At 40.9% G+C, this 17,879-nt stretch overlaps 1 protein-coding gene across 4 annotated transcripts in view; it reads left to right on the forward strand.

Annotated features, from left to right (window-relative positions):
• Window positions 1-433: 433 nt before the first annotated feature.
• The window catches only part of abcc8 (ATP-binding cassette, sub-family C (CFTR/MRP), member 8), a gene marked incomplete at its 5' end in the record, with an annotated part of 59,399 nt that continues 41,953 nt past the window's right edge, over window positions 434-17,879 (forward strand). For all 4 annotated transcript variants that reach the window (XM_036212591.1, XM_024281309.1, XM_036212592.1 and 1 more), the window contains 5 exon segments: window positions 434-636; window positions 1,909-2,050; window positions 11,487-11,608; window positions 13,882-14,048; window positions 17,233-17,475. In XM_036212591.1, coding sequence (XP_036068484.1) covers window positions 434-636; window positions 1,909-2,050; window positions 11,487-11,608; window positions 13,882-14,048; window positions 17,233-17,475 — 877 coding nt within the window.

Below are 17,879 nucleotides of genomic sequence, written 5' to 3' on the forward strand. Positions count from 1 at the left end.
CGCCCCCTACCTGCGGCTGCGCTCGCGCCTCCGGCTCCTCCGGCACGTCCGTCCCCTCTGCTCCACCAAGGTCGCCTTTTGAGACAGGAATAGCGGGATCTGCGGGAGCCGCTCCTCCCGCCATGTGAGCATGCCCGCGTGCATTCCAGAGGAGCGGAGCTGCGCGCGCGCGAGCTCGAGCGGCGCCCTGCAGGATGTCCTCAGTTTGCAGGCGGACGGGATGGACGGAGAGGGGGGACTCTGGCTGCCTCTGACCCGCTCCTCCTCACGACCCGCCTCCCTCTGACTCCCCTCCGCGCGCGCGGAGCTGATACCGAGGAGCTGGACCGGGGAGGAAGGAGGTCACTTTGGGAATTGGAATTACCAGGATGTTCTGAGGACAAAAGGAGGAGAAATGCTCTGAGAGGACTGTATTTCGCCGTTCCTCCGGTCCTCCTCCTCCTCCTCCTCCTCATCCTCGCTGTCTCCCGCAGAGTCCCGGTTCCACCATGTCTCTGGCGTTCTGCGGGAATGAGAACAACTCGGCGGCCTACAACGTGGACGGAGGCGTCCTGAACAACGGCTGCTTCCTCGATGCTCTCAACGTGGTCCCGCACGTCTTCCTCCTCTTCATCACCTTCCCCATTCTCTTCATCGGTGAGTTTCTGACGCGCGCGCGCACACACACACACACACACACACACACACGTGTGTGTGTTCTCTATCTGCCCTTGTTTATACCTCTGACTGTTTTTAGACTTTTAGAGCCTTAAAATAAACATTTCAGTCTAAAATCAGGATCTCCAAAAGCAGTAACACAAACAGGATTTTTCTGTGCTGCAGTTGCATCAGGTTGTGTCTGCAAACAGGATCTTTCTGCTGTTTTACTCTAAAGTATCAGCTTTCAGGATTTTAATGATTTTTTTAATGACAGAAATGTGTTGAAGCAGCTTTTTCTGCTTTAGCTGAAAGCAGATCCACGTCTGTGTTCCTATTGAAGCTCAAAACTCACACATTTAAGGTCTTTTATTTCAAACTAAAAAGCTTTATCGTGTCAGAAATATCTAAATCCGTCAGAATTTGGTTAAAATTAGACAAATGTCCTTTAATCTGGAGTCGGATGGATCCTCAGAGGAAATGGGACACCCTAAACATGAGTCAGCAAAACAGTCTGAGGATGAGGGGGGCTCTAAAGCTTCAAATATTTATTTTTAAGACATCAGACGTTCCTCATTTCAGCTATTTATGGATTTTTTTAATGTTTTGATATTAACCCTGAACCTTAACTGGAGTTTGATCAGAACCTCCTCCTCCTCTGAGGAGGAGAAGAAGCGCCGTATCCCTCAGAAATAGCTGCAGGACGTCCTCTGAAATCCTGAGCCGAGACGATTTCATGTCAAACTCAGAGAGGGGGGGTCGTTTCTGCAGAAGGAAAAGCCTCTGCAGATGACTGTAATCCTGCTGTGCTCTACCCCTGCAACAGCGACTGTCTTTATTTTACGATTAAAATTCCTTTTATTTCACACCTCTTCTGCCTGATCTCCACTAAGCGAGCGAGTGAATGAGCATGTGTGAGGAGGAGCTGCCAGCACTCCGAGGAACGCTGCAGAAGGTGTCAGAGAGCGTCTTACGTAACTCTTTATCAGCTGAGGTTGAATGTTGAACGTTACTAACAGAGTGACTCAGTGTTGCATCACAGTTTTGTTCTGATGCCAACATCTGTCCAAGTTAAAAAGCAGACGTGGCTCAGAGAAGTCCAGACTGGCAGCTTTCTGGATGCCAAGAATACCCAGAATGTGATTAAAGGGATGATAACAGAGTCTTCCTGCCCCCTGGGGCCAACTCTGGCCAGCTGCCACCCGTGCAGTTTGTCTCGACTCTTGATAATCCTGCGATCCTTCAATTCTGTTTTTCCTTTTCCCGGTGCAGGTTGGGGCAGCCAGAGCTCCAAGGTGCACATCCACCACAGCACCTGGCTGCACTTCCCAGGACACAACCTGCGCTGGCTCCTCACCTTCGTCCTGCTCTTCGTCCTGGTCTGCGAGATCGCCGAGGGCATCGTCTCTGATGGGTAACAATCATTTTAATAGTCGACTAATCACCGATTATTTTTTCTGATTAGTCGACTAATCGATTCATGTGCAAAGTGGATGTAAAGCAAACATCTTAACCAACTAAAAATAAAGACAATGAGGATGATAGTTTATCAAACTAGAAAGAAGTTGTTGAAGATGCTGAAGCTTTTTGCTGAAAATGGTAATGGAGGGCTGCACGGTGGCGCAGTGGAGCAGTGGTTAGCGCTCTTGCCTCACAGCAATCCCGGCTGGGGGATTTGGGACCTTTCTGTGTGGAGTTTGCATGTTCTCCCCGTGCATGCGTGGGTTTTCACCGGGGACTCCGGCTTCCTCCCACCGTCCAAAAACATGCTTCAGAGGTTCATTGGTGAATCTAAATCCCCCCTAGGTGTGAATGTGAGAGTGTATGGGTGTGTGATTGAGGCCCTGCGACAGACTGGCGACCTGTCCAGGGTGAACCCCGCCTTCGCTCGCCAGCAGCCGGGATAAGCTCTGGCACCCCTGCGACCCCGAAAGGGACAAAGCAGTCAGGAAAATGAATGAATGAATGGTAATGGAATTGACTTTAACTGCTGAAGGGATTAACTGAAATTACAAAAGTATTTGCAAAATGTTACATTTGCTAAAAGACTGGAAATTTTGTTAAAGAACTATTAAAGAGCCCTAAAGTTTACCCAAATTTCTGAAAATGTTGTAGTAAAATTGCTTAAAAATCTCTAATACATACCAATTTTCAAAAAACATTTAGTGTGTTGATTCAATATCATCTAAACTCCAAATTAGCATAAAGAATCTCCATAGATGCCAAAGTAGCCAAAAAGCTAGCACGTTGCTTAAATACTAGCTAAACTCCAAAATAGCCTAAAATTCCTCAGTAAAATTAGTCAAAAACGTTAGCTTGTTGCTAAAATAGAAGCTAAACTCTAAAATTGCTTAAAATTCTTCAGTAAAATTAGTCAAAAACATTAGCATGTTGCTAAAATATTAGCTAAGCTCCAAAATAGCCTAAAATTGCTCAGTAAACTAAATTATTCAAAACCGTTAGCATGTTGCTAAAATAGAAGCTAAACTCTAAATTAGTCTATAAAACCTCAGTAGATAACAAATTAGCCAAAAAAGTTAGCAAGTTGCTAAGATATAAGCTAAACTCCAAATTAGCATAAAAAAACCTAAGTAGATGCCCAATTAGCTCAAAAAAGCAAGCACATTTCTTAAATACTAGTTAAAGTCCAAAATAGCCTAAAATTCATCAGTAAACTAAATTAATAAAAAACATTAGCATGTTGCTAAAATAGAAGCTAGACTCCAAATTAGCATAAAGAACCTCAGTAGATGCCAAATTAGCCAAAAAGCTAACACGTTGCTTAAATACTAGCTAAACTCCAAAATAGCCTAAAATTCCTCAGTAAAATTAGTCAAAAACATTAGCATGTTGCTAAAATATTAGCTAAGCTCCATAAAAAACCTCTGTAGAAGCCAAATTAGCCAAAAAGCTAAAATATTGCTTGAAAACTAGCTAAGCTTCAAAATAGCTTCAAATTCCTCAGTAAAGTAAATTAGTAAAAAACTTTAGCTTGTTGCTAAATAGAGGCTAAACTTTAAATTAGCCCATGAAACCTCAGTAGATAACAAATTAGACAAAAACGTTAGCATGTTGCTAAAATATTAGCTAAACTCCAATATTTTTGAAAACTGCTATAAAAGATTTAAACATTTCTCCTGAATATGTTTATTGCTGCTAATCTACTTAAAATTTAGAAATTTTTGAAAGAGTTTTTCATTCATTTCCTATGGGGCATATTTTGCTCAATATTTTAAAAACTATGAATTTCATAAATACCAAAAATGCAAGCAGTAATTTTCTGAACAAGCCAAACGTTTTGATACCAAGATTTCTGAAATCGCTGAAAGTGTGATTGAGTTTTTACATGCTGGAAAATGTACAGAAAGAGCAGAGAATCACTATTCTCTTCAACTTTACTAAACTCTAACTCCATATAATATTACGACTGATCAACTGTTAAATTAGTCATGGATTAGCCGTCTAATCATGGCAGTCCTACTGATGGAAGTTTCACCTCAGTGTGAAGCTCCAGGAAGTCTCTGCGTTTGCTCCTGGAAACCCCGACGAGTTTCCTCAAGTTTCAGCCGAGTGAAGGAGCAGAAGTCGTTTCTGCTCCTTCACTCTGGGATTTTCCTGGACGGCAGCAGCTCCTCCAGGGGCCGTTATCATCTAATCAAACAGTGTTATCCCTCCCTAATGAAACGGGGGGATCCAATTAACCTCAACGCCCCCCCAACCACTATTCAACATCAATGCCCTGAACACACTCACGCAGAAGTGTGTAAGCTCCGCCTCTGATCTGCTGAAGAAGCCACAGGAGAGAGATCGTCGTCCGCTCTCCAGATGGTTGATGACTTAACCAGATTAAAATCATTTATGGTGAAGAACTTTCGCTTAAACAAGTGTTCCCTTGAACCTGGAGAACATACTCAGATATTCATGAGCACTTCTTGATGTGAATTTTAACCTCTGAAAGGCGTTTTTTATACTGGAGAGAGATAAATAAAAATGTTGTTGAGCATTTTTTAATTTTCTGGAAAAGTTGGCAGCTTTTGAAGCCTGGTTGAGAAACGATGTGCTTTAAGAAGAGCCCCCAGAGATGAACCTCGTGAAGGTCAGCTCGCCAGTCATCCAGAGCTCTCCACAGTAATCAGGTGGATCCGCTTTATCGATCCTCTAAAGCCGCCTCGTGCTGCTCAACACCACGACTTACCTGAAGAGGACATGGAGTTCAAGGAACTGTGAGATGAATTATTTATTCATGCTGACCACAGAGGTCACCTAAGGACACAGCATGGAGACATTGAGGTCAGATTTGTGGGATCCAGTTTGAATTTTTGAATTTCAGCATAAAAAAGCCACAGATTTGATTCTTTAAGCATCAAATTCATCTCCTGAGCATGCAGGAGGCACCTGTGCAGAGGACCGCCCCCTCACCTGAGACGAAGAATCAGGAAGGATGAACATCTGCCTCCACCTGCTGGTGTCAGAGGTCAAGAAACTCTGAAGTCTGCCGGGGCGGCTGAGCGTCTCCGTACGAACCCCCCAGGAGTTCAAGCTCGTTGACTTTCAAGAAGGTTTTTGACATGTCCTTGTTGGCAAAACAAATCTAGTTCACTTGCTAGGCTCCGCCCCTTTTGGAACAGCTGCACACCACCTTTATATGGTGGGGGGATTTTATCCTTCTAAACAGTCTTGGCTGAGAGCATGTGGTGCAGCGGGCGTCTGAACATGAATGTGTTTGATTCCTCAAGCTGCTGTTTCCTGGAGCGTCTCTCAGCGCTGATCTGCTGCCGTGTGATTGGCCGATCAGAGGTCGTGTCAACACAACGCTCAGCAGCTGGAAGTAATGTCGTGGCCGGTCGGCGAGCGTGACACAGAACAACGGCGCTGCTGGGGGGACAGTTTCACGACTGAACGCCTCTTTCTAACCGAGTTCCCTGCCTGATGACGACGCGGCTCAGCAGCCACGCCATGGCTGCAGCTGCTGTCTGCATGCGCTGCAGTCAGAGCGTCTGCGCACACATCCGATGGTTCTGAGGACGTGACGCTCAGATGCATGCGTGGCGTTCCTGCAGCCCATCTGTAGAACCTTCTTTACTTGTGACGAACGTTTGGACGAAAACTTCACTTTAACAGAAGTTCTGATGAGCAAACGCTGAACGTCCTCCCACTAAATGTTGAGAGGAAGTCAAACATTTCACGCTAAACTCTAAACAATCATTTTTTTCTTGTTTGTCAGATACTTTGTGGACTGATTTTCTACAGTTTTCCAGTCTTGCAGCCTCATTTACAGTCACAGCTTCAGCCCCTCTCCCTCTGAGGAGCTTCCTGCAGCGTTCCTGACAGCAGATCCATCATGAATGAAACCTGTTGTCTCTAACAGTTGCTTTTCCAGGCTTTACAGAGAAGAGAAGTTAATAAAATCAAACAAATCTCTGATTTAAACAGGTCTGAAAGGGAGCAGCTATAACTATATATTCAGCCCGAAACCATAGTAGAAGAAATGAGGAAAAATGATGCCTGTGGATGCTGATACGTCTCAGACTGCATTTAGCGTCGACATGACGGCAAAACTGTCAGTGGAATTCTATTCTACACAGTTGGAGATAAATTCAGGCTTCAAGGGGTTAATATATGAACAAAAAAAACGAAATATACAAAAGTTAGCAGAGAATTCATGAAATTAAACAACTATTTATATTTATTTTTAAGTATATAAACTAACAATTAAAATAGTCGACGACTAATTTAATTTTCGATTAGTCGTCACTGTATATTATATGGAGTCAGAGTGTAGTATAGTTGAAAGTTATAATGGCATTATTCTAGCTTTCTGGACTATTTTGGCATTAATTGAGTCTTTTTTAGGCCATTTTGTAGTTTACCTACAAAATTTTACTGTATTCAAGGGTTCAAGGTTTTTTATTTGCCATGTATGCAACAACGTGCATTGAAACATATTGGAATTCTTGTGAAAGACTCTCAGAGACACTGTTTGGGTTAAAGAGCAGGATTTCTGTACAAGTTTAAATAGTATAGAGATTACGAAATATGTACATCAGAAAAAAATAACCATAAAAAGTACAAAAGGTATAAAAATAGAATAATAAAAAGTACTAAAGACCAATGTAGAGATTCTGAAAATATTGCGCGTTGACCAATTTTAGAAGACACATTGCACATATATTTATAGTGAGGTAGTTTTTTTTGTTACATTTTACATTGTTACAATACATGCTAGCTGTTTTGGCTAACTTAGACTTTTTTTGTTTGCTTTTTTAGGCTGTTTTGGATTTTAGCAAATATGCCAGCTACATGCTAGCTATTTTAGCTGATGTGCCAGCTACATGCTAGTTGTGTTGGCTAACTTGGGCTTTTTTCAGTTTTTTAGGCTAATTTGGCATTTAACTAATACTTTAGCCAGCTATCAGCGTCAGCATTATCATCTATCAACTTCCGTGTTTTTAGCTATCATTAGCTGTGTTTCCATTAACTCTGAAATTTCACAAATTGGAATTTTGATAATAACTTCTCCTAATAGAAACACCATTTAAAAAAAAATAACATTATTCTAAAAAAAAGTTTTTGCGTGTAGAGGAGGGGGATTTTGGGACAAAATTGATATCTTTTGCAAAGCTATAATGGAAACACTTTTTTGAATCAAATGCACTTCTTGGTATGAAGTGTCTGTCCTGAGCGCTGCACAGCAGGCGCCATGAGAGATCCCACAGCGTTTTTTGTTTTTTAAACCACCGAACAGGCCTCTCACGTGCATCTGAGACTGTCAATGGACTTATGAGCCTTGCAGGACTCCACACTTAACCATGTGATTAAATTTGATGTGACGGCAGATTGATACATTTCCTTTGGAGGTGTTAACGGTCAGATTAAAATAAATAGTCGCTTCCAGTTTTATTCTGTTGAGCTGCTGTTTGTTCTGCACTTGGGTTAATCAATCAATCAATAAATAAATCAATTTTATTTTTCTATCAAACTTTTATGGATTATTTGAAGGTTGTGATTTAATGAAGATCGCTGATTTAGAATAATATTTTTTTTTTCAGTTAGCCCGTACAGAAACATTTGGTTTCCCATTTAATTAAAAAGTATCTGGTTGTCACATCAGTGATCCGCTGCATGACTTCCGTCTCATCGTTTTTATTTATTCACATTTTCAAAGACGTCTTATTCTAATGAAGATGGAAATGAGATTCAGTTTGATGAGCTTTTGCTCTGAACGGTTTGTGTCTCCTGCTGGAGTTTTGTCATTAACTGTTGTGTTGTGTTGATCCATCATTTATTTAAAAACTACTTAAGTTGTTTCCTCCACATCATGATGTTAAGAATTATGTTTAATTAAAGGAGTCTTTATCTTTTCCCATTTTTTTATGGGAATCATGCGTTTTACAGCCTTTTTTATTGCATATTTTCATAGAATCAAATTTCTGTTTCATTTGTTCAATTCTTCAGTTCAAATGAAGTATTTTCTTATTTACCTTCATTCATCTGCTGCGTGGTTCAGTTTGCTGCATAACTTAATAATTCTTTCTTTCTGCAGGAGCTTCTAGTTTTCTTTTGTGTTGGATTTTTTTTTCATTGTGTCTCATTTTGTGAATTTTATGCCAAAAAGTGAAGATAGTTTTTATGTTATAAATGATCCAGCAGCGATTTCCCATGTGATGGAGAAAATGTGAAGGGGAATGTTTTAGTGACTCCACTTGGTTTAGTTTTACTGCAGAACATCCTGATGTTTTAGTGTTTCCATCAGGATTTAATGGGGTGATAAAGACGGTTCCACTCTTTACAGAAAGAACATTTTGTCTAAAGGTTGTTTGTCTGAGAGGGACTTCAGCGTCCCCTCTAGAGGAAGCCCGGTTCTCAGACTGTCTGACATGGGAGGTGGAGCAGGTCCACCTTCTAGATTCAATTCAATTTTATTTATAGAGTTCAATATCACAAAAACAATTCCCTCTTTCGACTTCATGCCGGTAATTGTACAAAAGCAGAAAGTTGGTCATAAAGTATAAACAACAGCAAATTGCTAAACTAAACTAAATTGACAAAGATAAACTTCTCAGTAAGGAAAAACTCTTAAAAAAACTGATTCCAGGAAAAAAGAAGAAACCTTTGGGATGACATAAAGGAGAGATCCTCTGGACAAGAGATTTACCAGGACTATTAAAGAAGAATTAGCTTATCTAACTCTACAACTACGTATTTGAAGTCCACGGCCAAGACGAGCCAGAGGCGCGGTCCACGGCCGAGAACAAGAGCAAAGACGATCCACCTGGAATCAGAAATCTCTCTTGCTCGCCCGGAGAGGAGTGAATCACACTGCACCAAACAGAAGCACAGAGAACTAAATAAATAAAAAATAAACTAAGTAAAAAAGAACAGAGAATGATTAATTTTTCAAAGTTCAATTGTTTGTTCTCAAATTTTTAAAAATGTTCTTAAATTGTTGAAACATCACAAGAGAATGAGACGCTTTGGAGCCAAACTGAAGTCAAAAAGACTCGATGGAAGAAGCTGATTGGTTCCTGTCGGAAACGACTATATTTATTCAGCCTTCAGTTACAGTCGTGTGTTATGAAGAGTAACAGAATCTGTTAGCTCCGCCCTCATTAAGGAGAGCAACCTTCAGGCCTCTAAGCTTCCTCCTCTATCAAGCTGAAGGTCAATTAGAGACGCAGCAGGTTTCCTGCAGGGGAGAGCGTCGGTTACCCGCAAAGACGACCGCTGATCTCTGCAGAACTTTCCCTCCATCTGGATGCTGGTGAATCTTTTGCTCTGGGCTGCGTCTCGCCACATGGCGCCTGGCGTGTGGGGAAGACACATGTGCCCACCCCTCTAGGAAAAGGTGGTGTGTCTGCAGTCGATCTGTTTCTATAGAAGTTCAAGGAGGTGTGAAAATGAAGAAACAGAACCGACTTGTTCGGTGATGAAATGATCAGCAGAATCAGATCTGGGGTCAAAGATCAAACCATTTCAGCGGTTTACTTCACTCAGACGTTTCAAACACGTCGACGTTTGGACTGACGGTCTGGGAAAGATCAAATCTGATGTTTTAATCCCAAACAGGAGAAGTGAGACTTAAGGAGCCAACAATGTTCATGATGTTCATGATCCGTGACAGCTCTTTAGAAGCATGTCAGTCGCTGTCCAAACAGGAACGTTTCTCGGAAAAGCACGTGTCAAAGTCAAGGCCCGGGGGCCGGATCCGGCCCTCCATGTAATTATTCAAGGCCCTCCAGATCATTTTAGTTTATTGTTATTAATGGGCAGATGTTATCTTGCTCTCATTTCTAACTTGTATAATTTTGACAAAATATATTTCCATGGACGGTAAAATATTGAAAATTGTTTAAGGCTGAAGTTGATTTAGGCTAATTTAGGATTTTGCTTTAGTTTTTTAGGCTGTTTTAGAGTCAGGCTAATGTTTAAATGCTAGCTGTTTTGGCTAATATAAGCTTTTTATATTTTTTTAAACCTATTTTGAAGTTTAGCTATATCTTCAGCAACATGCTAGCTGTTTTGGTTAACCTAAGTTTTGAAAAAGTTTTTCAGGCTAATTTAGCATTTAGATAATATATTGGCTGGCTATTAAATCAGGTAATTTCAATATATTGTAAAATTATCTGCATGAAGCCCAATGAGGCAAAGTGTCAGGGATTTGGGGCTATATAAATAAAATTGAATTGAATTCAGTTTTAGAGTTTTCAGCTATCAACTTAAGAATTTTCAGCCATCAGCTTCAGCGTTTTCAGCTATTAGCTTCACTGATTTCAGCTATCAACTTCAGCATTTTCAGCTATCAGCTTCCACACATTTAGCTATCAGCTTCAGCGTTTTTAACTATCAACTTCAGCATTTTCAGCTATCAGCGTCAGCATTTTCAGCTATCAACTCCAATTTTTTATAGCTATCAGCTTCAACATTTTTAGCCATCAGCTTCAGCATTTTTAGCTATCAACTTCAGCATTTTCAGCTATCAGCGTCAGCATTTTCAGCTATTGGCTTCACTGATTTCAGCTATCAACTTCAACATTTTTAGCTACCAGCTTCAGCATTTTCAGCCTCAGCATTTTTAGCTATCAACTTCAGCGTTTTCAGCTATTAGCTTAGGGGATTTCAGCTAACAACTTCTGCATTTTTCTCTTTCAATTTTAGCGTTATTAGCTTCAGCGTTTTTAGCTATCAGCTTCAACTTTTTTAGCTATCAGCCTCACCGTTTTCAGCTATAAGCTTCAGTGTTTTCAGCTCTCAGCTTCAGCGTTTTCAGATATCAACTTCAGCATTTTCAGCTATCAACTCCAGTGTTTTTAGCTATCAGCTTCAGGAATTTCAGCTTCAGCATTTTTAGCTATCAACTTCAGTGTTTTCAGCTATCAACTTCATCATTTTCAGCCATCAGCTTCAGCATTTTTAGCTATCAGCTTCCGGGATTTAAGCTATCAATTTCAGCATCTTCAGGTATGATCACTAGCAAATTCAGCTTACAGCATTCACACTAGCTTTATGGGAGGTAATGCTTAATATCTAGTTCATAATTATGTTGAAAAGTTACGGTTTTAAAGTTTTATAGACGTAGTTTTATTGTGTTCAATAAATATTCATCCTATTAGGCCCGTGACCTCAGATGTGTTTTGGATTTTGGCCCCTTGTGCGATTGAGTTTAACACCCCTCTCCTAAAGCCTCAGGTGGATCATCCACTTCTGCTCTGCATAGGGTTTGTGTGAATTCAGGAATGTCCCCGCTGACGTCTTAGATGTTTTCCCTGCAGCAGATTTTCTGAAGCTGAACATCAGCGTAAACGTCACGTTTGGTTCTAACCTATTTGTCTTGATGTGATGTTTGTTGCCAGGTTCAGCCAGTCCTTCCACCTCCACCTGTACATGCCTGCAGCTCTGGGCTTCATGGCGGGCATCACCTCCATCGTCTACTATCACAACATTGAGACCTCCAACTTCCCCAAACTGCTGATGGGTAAGCTGGTCCTCCATGCTGAGGTAACTCCTGGTTCCAAACAGAGACCGGAGGCTTTTGCTGCATCAAATTTTAATCAAGTCTCGTGAAAACATGAATAATTCATGAGTGAAGGTGTTTACGATCCAGGATGAGGCTTAGAAACTCCTGATGCTGCACGGAGCTGCAGAACCAAAGAAACAAAGCAATGTTTGAAAGAATGTTTGATGCTTTTGGATTTTATACACATTTTCTTCAGGACTTCTTCAGACTAAAGGCTTTGAGTTGATGTTTGCTCATGTTCTCCCCCCACAATCAGGACACTTTGGAACAGAAACGTTGAAAAAAGGACATTTTTATTCTGGGGTGTGAGAGCTCCTGAAGCAGAGAGACCGTCTTCTCTCTGAGGGTTTTCTCAGCTGTGTTAGTTCTGTTTTGTTTATTTGTTTGGATGGATATCTGTAATTAAGGTAGCATTTTTTTAGCTCCGCCCACTGACCAGGTACTTCAAATTTGGTGCAATAACCATAAAGCGGTTAAGATTTCAGCTGCCGCGTCTCTCCATGGAGCTCAGTTGAGTCTGCTCTCCATGGAGTTGCAGCCGCGTCTGCTCTTTGTGACGGTGAAGCTATTCAGAAGCTAAAGCTTCTGTAGTTTCTTTTTCTTGCTCTGCAGATGATATTTTTCATTTGGATCCACAGACTGTTTTGTAATCCTAATATCCTGCAGAGTCGTCGTAACTTTTTCCTGCAACATGGGAGTTTTCTGATAAGAAAAATCACCCTTTTTTAAAAAAGTACTTTCCATACAATTGTAACTCAAAGTGCTTTACAGGATTAAAACAAAGAATGAAATTATAAAACACAGAGAATACCCCCCCTCCCCCGCACCCATAGAGAATTGAAAATGAAAACCTGGCTCCATGCTGATGTGAGGAAATTATATTTCTGGGATCTTTCCTCGCCAGCGACCCACTCATGATCACAAAGGACGTCACCATGGGACACCCCCAGATCAAAGGAAGCAGCCTGACCCGGGAGGTCAGACTGCACAGACTATTGACTGTATCTGAGAACTGGACTGAGTAGCCCCACCCCCTGGTGTTCCAAACAGGAAGCCAAAATTCCATAGACTTCTATAGAGAAATGAACAGCTGTTACTCAGTCATTCTATTGGTCAGAATAACCATTCATGCTCTGATGCATTTTTAACATCTTCTTGATAATCCTCTTTTTTTCTGCAGTTTAATTATTCAAGTTACAAACTGACCAATCAGATGCCTTGATAAAGGTGGGAGGAGCCTGCTGGCCTCCACGTCTAACATTGTAGCTCTCTTTCAGAGGGTGTGGCCTTCCAACAAGCTCACTCCTGATTGGTGAGAGCGGTTGTCGTCCGACTCGGACTAATCACTGTTTACTCATGATGTCTGGTTCCAACATGGCGGCGTCCATAGTGAGAAAAATCAGCGACTGAATCGACTTCATTTGGTTGGAGCTGGAATAAACCATTTTCTGTGGATGAGGTCACTCAGTCCAGTTCTCTGATACAGTCGACAGCAACGACCCCGAAGGGTTGGTCCCTGTGTTTAGGATCCCCCATAAAACCATGACCCGTCTCTGCGGCTCGGGTACTGTTCCAGAATAACTGAATGAATTTTGGTTTAGGAATCTTTACGAGGTCTGTACAGAGGACCTCAAGGTCACGGCGGCGCCGCCTCTTTATGAAAGCATTCACACGTTTTAAAGTGTGAAGTTCTCCTAACACGGAGCTCCTGCAAAGGATTATGGTTGCTAAGTGGATGAACCTCCACTAGTTGTCTGTCCTGGCGCATGGCCTCCCGTCCTGCTGAGTGTTTCCCCCTCACGCATCATTAACTCGTCAGCGAGCCGAGCAGCTCTGCATGCTCGCCTCCTGTCGCTTTGGGAAGCCGCCTCCGGCCGTCAGGCGTCCAGATCGCAGCCAGGAAGACGTTAATCAACTAAATAGACGCTCTCTTGTGGATCCTGATTAAGTCACTGTGACCTTTTCGTGTAAAACGGCACTTTTAAAGTTGCACCGACTCCTCTGTGTTTACAGAAAAAGCATCTTCTCTGGATGTTTGGCCCCGCCCCTTTCTTGTTATATAAAATGTTATATGAAGGAATAATCTGAGGGATTAAGAGGATCCATTTAACTGTTTGCAAAAGGGAACAAATGAGGTCAAATATACTTATGCCTGTGTGGACATGCAGCGGGATGTGGGTTTTCCATGAACGAGGTTGGGTCTGCTCTAATCACCGCTCAAATCTCCTCAGCCCTGCTCATCTACTGGGTGCTCGCCTTCACCATGAAGACCATCAAGTTCGCCAAGTACACCGAGCACGGCATCGGCCTGCGGCAGCTCCGCTACTGCATCACGGGGCTGCTGGTGCTGCTCTATGGCCTTCTGCTGGCTGTGGAGATCAACGTCATCCTGGGCAGGGTGAGTGTAGAGAATGTGCCAAAGTCAAGGCCCGGGGGCCGGATCCGGCCCTCCATGTAATTATTTCAGGCCTTCCAGATCATTTTAGTTTGTTGCTATTAATGGGCAAATGTTATCTTGTGCTCCCTGGGTAATTCTTTCCGGCCCTCCAGATTATTATTTTTTTATTGTTATTAGTGGCCCGATGTTATCTTGCGCTTGTTTCTAACTTTTATCATTTTGACAAAATATATCTTTAGGTTGAGTAAAATTTTAAAAGTTATTTAAGGTTTAAGTTGATTTATTCTGGAATAATATTCCTGCATTTTTTAATTGTTCATAATTATGTTAGAAAGTTGCAATTTTAAAGTTTCAAAAATTGGCATTTTGCTAGCTGTTTTGGATATTTTTGGCTTTTTTAAAAAAAAAAGGTTTTCTTACTGTTTTCAAGTTCAGATAATATTTGAATGCTAGCTGTTTTTGCTAATTTAGGCTTTTTAACAAGTATTTTAGGCTATTTTGGCATTTAGCTAATGTTTCAGCTACATGCTAGTTGTTTTGGCTAATTTGTGCTTTTTTTAAAAAAAGGTTTCTAGACTGTTTTCAAATTAAGCTAATATTTACATGCTAGCTATTTTGGCTAATTTAGGGTTTTGAAAAAGTCTTTTAAGCTATTTTGGAATTTAGCTAATATTTTAGCTATATGCTAGCTTTTTTATGGCTAATTTGGGCTTTTTAAAACATTTTTAGGCTATTTTGGAGTTTAGCTAATATTTCAGCTACATGCTAGTTGTTTTGGCTAATTTTGGCTTTTTTTCCCAGAAGGATTTTGGACTGTTTTTAAGTTAAGCTAATATTTACATGCTAGCTGTTTTGGCTAATTTGGGGTTTTGAAAAAGTCTTAAGTTATTTTGGAATTTAGCTAATATTTTAGCTACATGCTAGTTGTTTTGGCTAATTTTGGATTTAAAAAAAGGGTTTAGACTGTTTTTGAGTTAAGCTAATATTTACATGTTAGCTGTTTTGGCTAACCGAATTTTTTTTTCAGTTAATTTGGCATCTAGCTAATATTTTAGCTGGCTATCAGCTTCAGCATTTTTAAGATATCAATTTCAGCATCTTCAGCTATCAGCAATAGCATCTTCTAAATTCAGCTTACAGCATTCACACTAGCATTATCACAAGTAATGCTACATATCTAGTTCATAATTATGTTAAAAAGTTACGTTTTTAAAGTTTTAACAATGTCATTTTAGAGTGTTCGATAAATGTTTATCCTGTGTTTTGGGTGTGATTAAGTTTGACCGCTGTGGTGTAGACGAATGATGACGGCTTCAGGGACCCGCGCCTCAGTAAAGTTTAACAGTAAAATGCAAACGAACCAGATCTTTGCAAACTGTGAGAATCTACCCGGCGTTTTAAGCTGGATGAGCTTACAAACATCCAAGAATTTAATTACGACGATCAGAGAAACCTCAATGTAAATGTGTCCCATGAGGCGGAAAATAATTATCAGGCAGGAGTGTCTGCAAAACCTTTCAAAGTAAAGCATCAAAAGAGTAATAAAATAAAAGCACAACCCCCAAAAATCAAAGAGTTTAATGCATGAATACCAGCAGCTCTTCATCTCTGCTCCTGCAGCGAGGAACGTTATCAGCAGCAGAAGTGAACTTTAAACGTCGTCGTCTCTGTGTTTCTGGCGCCGTTTTACTGTCCTCATCCCAGGTATCCGGTTATACGGTGTGACATTCAGAGTCTGTGTGGACAGAAAAGGTCACAGCCGTGTTCAGCGGCACGCCGGCTTAACAGTCTGAGTCTGTTTATCTGAGTTCACCTCGACACGCGCTCGCCTTCGTCTCAGTAGAATGACCCCCGCAGCGCAGAAAAAAGAGAAATCAGTATCACCCCGAATTGTGCGTGTAATTCTAAGTTCAAAACGGCTGATAAGAAAACTCTGATGACCCAGAATTCTAGCAGTATTTAAACGCATCACTTATGGACGAATCTGTGAAACGTGAAAACAGTCTCACCACAGATTTGTGTGTAACTGAGGTTTTGTGTGTGCGTATAAGGTGATTTGTGTATATTGTTAAAGATTTGCGTGCGAGTTTCAAGCTGTTTTAATTTTAGTTTGTGCATGTGTAATTTGTATTTTTCTGAATGTTGTAATTTTTGTACTTATGCACAAAATGTATTTTATGAGTTAAAAATGCAAAATTATTCACGCACAAATTGGAGCGATACTTATTTCTCTCCATGACCATCCTACTGTCTCTCTGTGACCTGAAATTAAAATAATTTATTATATCAGGGGTCTCAATCTGGCGGCCATACGCTGCCCCCAAGTCGAAATTTTACGTGCCCCGCCTTAATATGAAAGTTCAATGTCTACTAAGCAATATCTCCTACATGTCCACGCTTCTTTGATGATAGTTTTGTATTTTATTTCTGATGTTTCAACTTGCTTTATAAAACTTTGCATTTGCTACTGTCATTGGATCCGATTGTCAGAAAAGTCCTTAGCAACAGTTGCTAGCGTCGTTAGCTCCTGTTGTTTCACAAAACACGCAAAAAATATTGCTTAGTAGTACATAGGCATGAACAAATGTTTAATAAACGTGTTCAGTAGACAAAGACAGTGGACGCAAAAACATATTTTTGGCACAAATGGAACTCCATACAGCCCAGCCTCAGCCAAACTCCAGGGTAAACTGAGTTTGAGAACCTTGTACTATAGCTTAAATACGTTTACATTTCCAATCATCCATTTGCTTCATAATTTCATGTTTTTGGTGTTTTGATCCATGAACACAAACGGATCATTTGTGGCTTTTTTTGCACGTTTTCATTCTCGTTTGTAAACGCAAACGAGCTGTGTCTCATCGTTTACTCTCAGGTCTCCTTTAAAATACATTACGTATTTAAAAGGAACCATGTTGGGTGGGTTGTAGTAGTGGTGGTGGTGGAGCAGTAATCACCATGTTGCCACGGTGATGTTAAACAGTCAAATTACACGGAAGATGAATTGTCTTTTAGGAGCAGAACCACTAGTTCCAATTATTCTGTGTAATTACCGCAAACACAGAAATGAGGAAAGCTGCCGGTTTGTTTTCCCTCTGAACAGAATCCAGAGCTTCTTTGCTCCTGCAGGTCATTTATTAATAAAATGATGCGTTTCAGACACAAACTCTCCGTGTCTTTGCAGCGCTACATGTGTTTCGCCACTCCCACGGAGGTGAAGCCTCCCGAAGACCTTCAGGACCTCGGGGTTCGATTCCTGCAGCCCTTCGTCAACCTGTTGTCCAAATCCACCTACTGGTGGATGAACAAGTTCATCACTTCTGCTCACAAGAGGCCCATCGACCTGAAAGTCATCGGAAAACTTCCCATCGCCATGAGAGCGCTCACAAACTACATCAAGCTTCGCAAAGAGTTTGAAGATCAGAAGGTGGGGAAACTCATAAATGGATGTTATGGCAGCTACAGTGTTTATGTTCTTTGATTTACTGTAACTTTTTCATTTTTAACACATTCAACGTTATTTCAACAGATTCTGAAGCAGAATCTGTTGAAATTATCGTGTTCACAGTTAAAAAGTTACACTTTGTTAAAGATTTAGTGTTTAAGTGTCACAGGCGACGCCTCAGGTGTTCAAGGGTTAAAAGGTATTTTCATATTTACAGGAGACATTTCCCCAAAATATAAACCCAGAGTGTCAGAAAATGAAGTAAAAAAAATATAGTTTTTTTTGTGTCTGCATGTGTTTTAACTCAATTAATTAAAAATATATATTAAGTTAGCTTAAAGGAGAAAAACAGTATTTAGAGTTTCTTACGGTGGCCCTGAAGTGCG

The sequence above is a fragment of the Oryzias melastigma genome, linkage group LG6 (assembly GCF_002922805.2).
Source record: "Oryzias melastigma strain HK-1 linkage group LG6, ASM292280v2, whole genome shotgun sequence".
NCBI classification, from domain to species: domain Eukaryota; kingdom Metazoa; phylum Chordata; class Actinopteri; order Beloniformes; family Adrianichthyidae; genus Oryzias; species Oryzias melastigma.